The following is a 10,000-nucleotide window of genomic DNA, read 5'->3' on the forward strand; positions in this document are numbered from 1 at the left end:
TAATCCGAACAAAGTACTTTACAAAGGAGAAAAGGATAAACAACTATATTTTTCTTCTAATGAAAAATTAAGACTAAAATTGCGATATGGACAATAGTTTTAGATTTTACGAGAATAACGACGCAATCAGAAATTTTGTTATATCCGATACAGAACTTACAAGAGAAGGGAGAAATTTTAGCTTTATCAGATCTGATATATAATACTCGGACAGAGAAAGTAAACAAAAAAGGACACGAAATAGATCCTGTCATTGAACTTTAATCAAAAACAAAGAAGATACCTCTAAAGGTGAGAAGACAAGCTATAAAGAGAAGTAAACAGAATATAAGAAAACTTGTTTAAGCATTAATATTAAAACATTTAGAAAAAGATGACAACGACGAACTTCTTGAGCCGACCTCTATATGAAGATCAACATGTAAAGGAAGTTCTCTTATTAGGGGAAGATGAATTACAAAGATTAGCTCAAAGCGGACGAGGAAAAGGAAAAGACAACCTAGAAATCAGATATAGATCACCAGACGACGAAGTGATTGTCGAAAAATCATTTCTAAACTCTGAAGATGAGAGTTTTCCTTTGGAAAAAGCCTTGGATAAAAGGAAAGGAATGGACAAAGATCATATTTTGACAGCTTTCAAGGAATACGTCACGATGACTAAGTGATAAGAAATTTTCTAAGAAACAACACTCCCTTCCCGACCAATCTCTCATTACAGGATGTCTTTAAATATTTGAACAAGATAAAAAACAAATATAAAACTGATTTCTTACAGATGAGACTTATCGGTTGCAAGAATGTTAATCCCCAGACAATTCCTCAATTTCGCACGGTGGGAGTCGGCACGGTTAACCACAATGTAAATTCCATAATTTCGTTAAGGTCTGGAAAAACATATGGATTAAAAGAAAAGTCACTTATCCCCAAATCATTACAAAAGGTTCCAGCTAAATCGCCATTAATACAGGAATTAAAAAAACGCAATGCCAAAAAGGATAAAGATGATGATGATGATGATGATGACGGCGATGAATCTTATATGTATTGGTCTGGACAAAAACGATCTTTGGACGAATTAGATGATTATCCATTCCCGTTTTCAAAAAAAAAATGGGTACTGGCCGAATGACGTAAAGACGATATAAAAACCAGTATTCTCAGTCATTTTTTTTTTTTCACTTGTCCTCTTTTCTCAAAGATGGCTAGTTTCATCATAACAGAAGCCGACAAGGAACAAATTCCAAAACCCACTCGAATCAGAGCATCAGAAGTAGAAAGCGACGAAGACGAAAATGACGATCAACCGACCCAATCTGATAATGACTTTATAAACGAGAACCAGAAGAAGAAAGAGAAGATGGTGATGCAAATCAACCATTCACTCTAGAAGAGATGGAAAAAAAAATAGAAGAAAAGAAAAAGAATACAGCAAAAAAACCAGGAAGACCTCCGGCCAACAAGGTATATTGAAAAACATCATAAACGTTTTTTCATTTTGAAAAAAAAAGGATTCATCGATCTTCTCATTTTTACAGTCAAAAGCAGCACCAAAAAAATGAAGACAGCCGGTAATCTGATACCACCTCCACCACCAATTCTTGATGATGATGATGACGACGACGTAGACGAAGGAGCTGCCGCGACAATAAAAGCTTTAAGTGCCATAGAACATAAATGTCTAATATGTGACAGTGTGTTACACCGGCAAAAGCAAAGATAAAGGAAAGCCGTATGTCATGTGCTCGTCAGGAGGATGTAATTTAGGTTGGCAAAGTGGAGAAGCCAAATGGGCTAACTATTTGATGGCGATAAAATACAATTGCTTGCCTGAATTCAAGTATCCAGAACCGAAAGTTCGATGCAACGAACACGGTGAATTGGCTGTTTTGATAATGGCTACATCTGCCAATGAGCTCTTAAGAGGTCAATTGATTTTCACTTGTGGTGTTAGAAAAGAACAAGGAAAAAAAATTGGATTTCTTAAGACTGCTTAATTACCACCAAATTCTGCAAATGCAAAAAATCTAGAGGCATGTTATATGATTGAAGCAAAGAAAGTTGTAAAGGATAACGCGACAACAAAAGCCTCTTTGTCATATCACATGCAAGAAGCAAAAAAGGAGCTTATGAATGTAAAGAAAGGAAAACGAGACTAATCTTTTTTTCTTTTGAATATGAAAATGGATTGTAAGATTTCGGAGAAAGTTAGAAGGATAGGATTGAATTAGTGTAGATAAAAATGGAACGTAAGATTTCGGAGAAAAGGTTAAATAAAAATGATAAGTTGAAAAAAAAAAGTGTGGACAAATATGAAAAATGAGCCACAATCCCCTCCCTCAAACAAAATGAGCCGCACTCCCCTCCCTCAAAACACAACAAAACGATATGTGGATACGTATGAAAAATGAGCCACACTCCCCTCCCTCAAAACACAACAAAAAGATATGTGGACACGTATGAAAAATGAGCCACACTTCCCTCCCTCAAAAACAATAAAAATAATATCCATATTTTAGGAAATAACATATCTTTTTTCGTTTCAAAGTCTACTTGCATAACTTCTCGCCCTTTAAATAAGATATGACCCTGATGACCTATCTTCATATTTTTACCGAAAAAGGAAAATTAAAGACCATTTTCTTACCATAAAAACAAAAATAAGAACATACTTTTTCTCACAACTTCTCAAAGAGGCAAGAACAATGAGGTAAAAGTAAATATTTTAAAACATTAGGTCTCTTTTTTTCCACCCTTAATTTTTTTTTCTCAGTTTTTGTAAAATTTTAGGTCCTCAACTTTCTTTGGCTAATCAATTCACATGCGATATTTCAGGAAGAGGAAATATCCATAGAAAATTAGCGACAAAAACAAATGATTTCATTCCTCTTTTTTTAACTTCACCAGGTCAGCAATTGATAATAGATCCTTCTAGAGGACTTACAAAAATCTCTGGTTTGATTCATTTTCATGAAAATTCCCATTGTGTGGGGGGATAGTTTTCCCGTTACCAAGCACATGATTCTGGCAGTTTTTTCAGTTTATGCAGAAATTTCTTTCATCGGTGTTCTCCGCCAACAAAAAGAGAGCGGAATCTACATCTTGTTAGAGTCCGTATGGACCGACGACTTCACATTGTCAGAAGAACCTCTCTCGCTTGTGCGAACATTCATCAAAGAAAATTCTCTGCTCAAAATTTCTAGAAACGTCACACAACTTGAAAAACAAAAGGTGATGAAGGTGTCAATGGAAACAAAAGCGAAAGAGATTGAGTCTCTGAAAGATAAACAATGGCTACCTTTCTTAATGCCAACAAATGTATATTTACCTTCCTTTGGTCTTCCCATACCATCGGATGTACCTTTCAGAATTTTTGAGTATCTTGTAGATGTCGGGATGCTCAATGAAAACGAGGATCAAATTTTTGGGAATCAATATTTTTATTTCTTGGACGAAAAAACTAAACTAATTGAACAAAAAGCAGCAAAAGCAATGTTCGATGATTTTCCAAGAACCCTGTTTGATCCCCAGCTTTCGTCACAATTTTATTTAAGTGTTCATCAACGTTGTGCAAACGAAGGTTGTTGTGAGATCCAAGAGGACACTGTTGACGTCAAAAACAAGATCCTGCCAAACGTTGGAAACGTGGTCTTAGGATTCCTTTGCACAAATTGCGGTAAGATTAAAAAATGTTTTTCTCAATGAATTCCATGTCAATCGATTCACATCTCTTCTCTTTTCGGAAGATTATTAAAACAAAATCGATTTAAGTCTGAAAAATTCGAGAAACAACAAAAATCCTTATCATTCTCGCATACCAAATCACAAATAACGATTGAATCGGATGGAAAAAAATGAAGAAAAAACTTATACATATCTTTGACAAAACATTCTGTAATTGTGGAGTAAAATAGTAAAAAAATAGTTTCATTCTCCTGACCAAGCTTGTATTCTCCTTCTTTTAATGAAGTCAGACCATCCACATAAGTCGATTGATCTCTGCCTTCTTTCATTCTCTGAATCAAGTTCTTTTCAGTATTTTTAAGTTCTTCATTTTCGAAGTAAAAAACAAGTACCCCCCATACATCGTCTTTATCTTCTACAGCGGAAAGGAAAGCGGAATTTGAAAACTTCAGCTTCCAGTGAAGAAGAAGTAGTAGAGCCAGAAAAGTCAGCAACAACAGTGACCAAGGTAAAAGAAAAATCTGGTACTTATATATTTCATTTCTTCCTGCCAATCTCAGGACAAAATGGTATTTTACCCATTTCTCCCGCCAGATAAAATTCGAACCCATCTGTCATTTCTTCATACGATAATGACTTTGCCTTAAATTCTTGGAAAAGGTCAAATCTTTTTTTAGCCGATCTCGTTAAAAAACCCACAGCCAACAACCATTCTTTTGGTTTACTTGTTTTAAGTTGTGATAAGAATGTTTCAAACATCTCAAGCGTTTCAAACTCTATTATTTTCACAATCTCCTTAAATGAAAAATGAGAAGAAAAAAATTTGACAACCTCGTACAAACTCTCTTTGGCCTTTGTCATGGGATTAGGCTCTTCACATTCCACTTCAAGTTTCCTTTTTTTCTTACCTACATCCTTGTACGTCGCAGACGAGGTTCTCAAAAATGGGGGAAAAACCTCCCTTTCTCTTTCAAAAATTTGTTTTTCCTCTTCCATTTTTTCGTTTCACTCCGCTTTCAATAACTCTAGATGAAAACGAAACAATATCCGTACCAGGAAATTTCATGACGTGGTTTGAAATTGAATGTAATGTTGTCAAGAATTTGTGTTTCAACGCTTCGATAGCTTTTTGCTGTTTTTGTGAATATTTCACAATTGATGCGGTTTGGATGAAAACTTCAGCTTTAAGATCGTTTAACATGGCTTGATTTTTTTGATTCTTAAACTTTTCATCTTTTAAAAAACAATCTGACTTTCAACAGCCTCACTTAAAAGCTCTACTAAGCTTGATTTTTCTTTTAGCTCTCCTTTCTTGGTAACGTAACCTTCCTCCATGACCTCTGCAGAAATGTTAGACGTGACATTATCTAGTTGTATTTCTGGCGCTTCTTTCAAATCGACCGTTGAAATTTTTGGCGCTTCTTTGTTTGGTGCCTCTTTGACAACTTGTCTTGATTTTCGACTCTTACTCCCTCTTTTTCTAACCACCATTGCATCTTCTCTTTTTTTCCGACCACATTTCTTCTCTTCTTTTTTTTTTTTCAGTCTCCTCTTGAATACGGGACTCAGCCTTCGGATCCTGAAGAGATTGATCGAGTGTTTCTGAAACCGAAGGCACCAACGAAACGATTGGTTCAAACGGAGAAACAGGAACAGCATAAGAAGAAGAAACCTCACTTGAACAATCAAGATAATCTTACTTTGGAAGCATGAACTCAGGTTGGTCGAAGTTGAAACTAGTAATAAAATCAACCGCCTTCGAGTCAACTTGAAACTTGTCCAAAACTTGTCCAAAACTTCAGTTTTCGTGCTCGATCTTTAATTGACATTTGAAACTCTCTTTTCATTTAGAAAGATTACCACGATGGTGTGTTGACATATGAGATGATGATGATGATGAAAAACTGTCTATTAGTGTGATAGGACGCTGAGAAATTAAATCAGGTTTCCATGAAAGCTATTATGAAGCTTGTAAAGCACACGGGTATCAGAATATTCGTTACATTTTATCACCTGAAAGAAGACTCATGATTCAAAAGTTCTTAGATACAAACGAGAGCGAACAAATTCAAAGCTCCTATTATAATAAGGAGATGTATGAATTTTTCACAATCGGTGAGAAAAGAATGAAAGAAAAACTATCAGAAAAAGAATTTCGTGGTACATTACATCAAGCCTGTCCCGGTTTTGGTTATGAAGAAAGGGAATTTCTTAAGTTGATTAAAGAAATGTCAATACACAAGTTCTTACAACTAAAATTAAAAACAAGCCATCCATATTACAGAGTAGAAAGCAGGATGGGTCATGAAGAAATGTGGTTGAAAGATCTCGTATGTGAAGAAAAGCTATGTGAAAAGTGTTTGAAAGTTTAAGAGAATTATAAGAATTTGATCAACCAAGTAAAAGACAAATCAACAATGATTATAAGTAAAAACAACGTCTCTTTTGTGGAAAAATAGTTTTTTTCTATTCTTTTTTCTCCAAATATTATTAAACCACTTTGAGTCAAAAAAACATTTTAAAAAAATCTTTTATTGAAGATATATAACCAAACATATTTACCAATCATTTTTTCTTTTCAATCGGAACAAGAAATTTCATTGAAATATTTTCTATTCCAAATATACCTTTTTTTCCTTTTTCAATCAAAATAAGACGTTTTATGAAAAAGTGAAAAAAGTTAAAGTTATTTCTCTTTATGAAAAAAGTTGGTCCAGTTTTTTCTTCATATTTATTCAATGTCTTGCAGCGAATTCCATCCACGATTTCTTCCCAGATAAATTATCAATGGCTTTTACCATCTTATCATCGGCTTCCCATTTCTTTCTGATGTTCGTGCCGGCATTCGAGTGATCGATATCATGTTGTCTAACAATCCTGTCCAATCTATTAATCCCCTTATCTCCCCTCTTTAATCGTTTTTCCAGATGAGTTCCAGGACCGAGAAATTGATAACCGGGTGGATGAAATTCAATTTCCGTCTTGGCTATCCACTTTTGAATGTCAAAACCATTTCCTCTCTGAGGTCGTCTAACTCTATTAAATTTAGAGTAAGCTCGAAGAATGGGTTTCAAACCCAGCATAACCGTTATTTGGTAAAGGTTCGCTAAAAGAACTCCAAACAATTCCACCCGTTTGTCTTTTTTTATTGAAAACGCTTTTATGTGTCCCACACTTGACACACTTAAAAATAGAATAACCTCTACCTGTCCGGGTCATCCTTGTCTGACAAAGGTTCCAGAAGTACGTTTACGACTACCGAGACAGTAACTACTCATTTTATTTTAATATAATATGATAATAATACCCACCGTTTTATGGAGTGGACAAATATCCAATTGTTTTAATTCTTCACCAATGGCCTTCATACGTTTTTTGTAAACTTCATATCGATGTACTCTCCCCTTTGGCATGACTGTTTGTGTATGATAATAATTACTATGTAAAATTTTCTCTGCTGGTATGTGTCGAGCTAACCACGCTTGAACCTTTTCACTAGATGATATCTCTTTCGTAAATAGCCAATCTTGTTCCTAAAAAGAGAAAAAAAGATTCTTTTTTTCTTTCCGATTCAGATCCATCACATTTTTATGTTGTGCTGGGTTTGGATCTGAATGAAAAATAAGAAAATCATGCTCTTACCATTTCACCAAGCATTCTTGTAACGAGTATGACTCCTTCTTCACTCACGCACTATTTAAATAACTTAGCTAGACAAAGATATAACAGTAATGACCTATAATGAAGTGGGGACATCCACGTAAAACATTCTTTTCTTTTAAAGTCAAGCCCTCACACTGTTTAGATTGTGAAGACTTGCTTTTAAAATAAAAGTAAGAACATCGTACTACTGTCCCAATTTCAGCTAGAAACACAAAGATCAATGATGAAATCTTAGTCACCAAGCCTACTGGTCGTCCAAACAAGTGGACAATAGAACATGAGGACAAAACTAGGACTCTGAGATCTTAAACAACGAGTTCAACACCTCTATGATATGTTCATTTTTATCGTATAGGTATTGAATATTTGTTTTTAATTCTACAGAAAATACTTCTGGTCAATCTTTTATCTTAATATTTTTTAAAATAATTAACTTTAAGTAATTAGTGATCAATGATGATGAGAATTGGCTCTCCCACCTACTGGTCACCCTCGCAAGTGGATATGGAATATGAGGATGAAATTATTCTCAGGCTCTGAGATCACTTTCTAATTACAAATAAAATGAAGACTAAAAACACCAAACCGTGCGAAGAAACATTTACCAGTCTTATTCTTGTAAAAGTTTCCTCGCAATGTTTTGTCTGTCTTCAGGATCACTCTCAATGCCATTATTGTAATTAGTGGTCAATGATGAAAAAACAAGTTCTCCCGCCTACTGGTCACCCTCGCAAGCGGGCATGGAACATGAGGACTATCTCACTTACGGATCTGAGATCACGTTCTTATTACAAAGTAAAAAAAGAAGACTAAAAACAACAAAGCGGGTGAAGGAACATTTAACAGTTTAATTCTTTTAACTGATTCTTCACACTGTTTTGTCTGTCTTCAGGATCATTTTCAGTACCATTATTCTAATTTTTTAATCTTATCTCAGTACAAAAATAGATCATGATAAGGAATAAAGTTACTCCTTCCTGTCTTTGAATACATGAACTGATTTTAAATTTTCTGTTGATGTAATCAAAGACCGGAAAGAGAAAACTAATAATCAATATTTTATATTAAGTTTAAAATGTCTCGATGATTAGTGAATTTCTTCTCCGATAAGAAGATAAGGACAAAGTCCCCGCGCTATGAGAGACATAAAGTAGAAATAAAGTCTCAATGATTACACCGATCGACAAATTGATGGTAACCCAAGCAAGCGGGCATGGAACGTGAAAGAAGAGGAACATTTTATGAGAGACTTTAATTAAGCAAAACGAGAATAAAACAGAAGATCTTGGAACACATGAACAAGTTTAACTTGCATGTTTTCCAAGGTCACTCTTTTAACTCTCAATTATAGAAAGACATAAAATAAGAAGAGAAAGTAAAAATTAACAACATCAACAGAAAATTTGGGAAAGTTTACCTTTCCAATTTTACTTTAATGTCGTTATTCAACTTTCGATACAAATATATAGTCACATAATCTCATATTTTTTTCATTCCACAGGAAAGAGAAGCAAATAACTTTTATTCTCATAGCTTTTGGACTTTTCATAATAGCTATTTATCACCTATTAAGTCTCGGCCCCAGTCTTCACGGTCAAAAACTCATTAGCATATTACGACCCTCATTAGCATATTATCCACAACCTCATTAGCATAAAAAGTGTACGCCGTGTCCCCCTATACTACTGAACACCACAAGTTAAATTCTGTTTGCTTGAGATCTTTGAATTAATTTGAGTCGTCTGAGTTCGGCCATCTAAGTATGAAGTAAACCAATTGTGGGCTGTGCCTCTAACACCATAATAATGCAACTTGTGGAGTAAAACAGAATGGTCTACAGAATCAAAGGCCTTTTTAAAATCTAAGAAGATGCCGCGGGAGAACACATTGTGATCTATGTTTTCCTGTATCGCATTTACGATATCGAGAACAGCGTGTTGAGTGGAGTGTTTATGCCTAAAACCATATTGTCCTGAGAATAAAATACCATTGCTATCAATGAAATATTTTAGCCGTTTATACATTAATTTCTCAAAGATCCTGTTAAAAACTGATAATAAAGAGATCGGGCGATAATTACTCGGGTCAGTTGGGTCCTCAGATTTAAAGACAGGAATAACCTTAGTTTGTTTTAACTTTGAGGGATATTTGCCCATAATTATGGAGATATGAATTATGTCGGCCAATAGTTTGGAAATGACACACAAGACACAAGACTTTCTGAGGAGGAAAAGGAAAAAGTTAAGAAATTGGTGTATATTTTAGATCGATTTGGAGTGTCTATCCAAGCATACAATGAAATAACGCAGTTGGAAGGAAACAATACAATGGCAAGGTCCTATGTTATTGAGGAGTGCCAGACAGACCTTAATGAATCAGTCAAAAATTTCCAGAACACCTGGCCAGTGTCCAGGAGCAGAGATGCGCTTTCCAGATTTGCTAGAGGAACAAGTCATGAAGCATGTGAGCGATCAGATTCAAATCAATATGTTACTGAAAGGTGCAATTTGTGCTCACATCTAACACTCTGGATTCTTTTTTTTTGTGTCAGTGTGAAAAGCAAGGCAAAGAGCCAGCAAACTACAAACTACAGGTACTTGACACAGCCCGCATCCCAAGTTTGGAAACCATAAGATATCCATTTACGGGTTTTT

The 10,000-nt window shown here is 34.9% G+C and overlaps 1 protein-coding gene across 1 annotated transcript; it reads left to right on the top strand.

The window, feature by feature from the left end:
* Nucleotides 1-373: 373 nt before the first annotated feature.
* On the top strand, nucleotides 374-5,396 carry LOC137971646 (ATP-binding cassette sub-family F member 1-like). The gene is made up of 5 exons (XM_068818438.1): nucleotides 374-663; nucleotides 885-1,116; nucleotides 1,201-1,362; nucleotides 4,105-4,191; nucleotides 5,229-5,396. Exons 1-5 carry the CDS (start codon nucleotides 374-376, stop codon nucleotides 5,394-5,396), a joined length of 939 nt encoding a protein of 312 aa, XP_068674539.1.
* Nucleotides 5,397-10,000: the final 4,604 nt, after the last annotated feature.

The sequence above is a fragment of the Montipora foliosa genome, chromosome 9 (assembly GCF_036669935.1).
Source record: "Montipora foliosa isolate CH-2021 chromosome 9, ASM3666993v2, whole genome shotgun sequence".
Classification (NCBI taxonomy): domain Eukaryota; kingdom Metazoa; phylum Cnidaria; class Anthozoa; order Scleractinia; family Acroporidae; genus Montipora; species Montipora foliosa.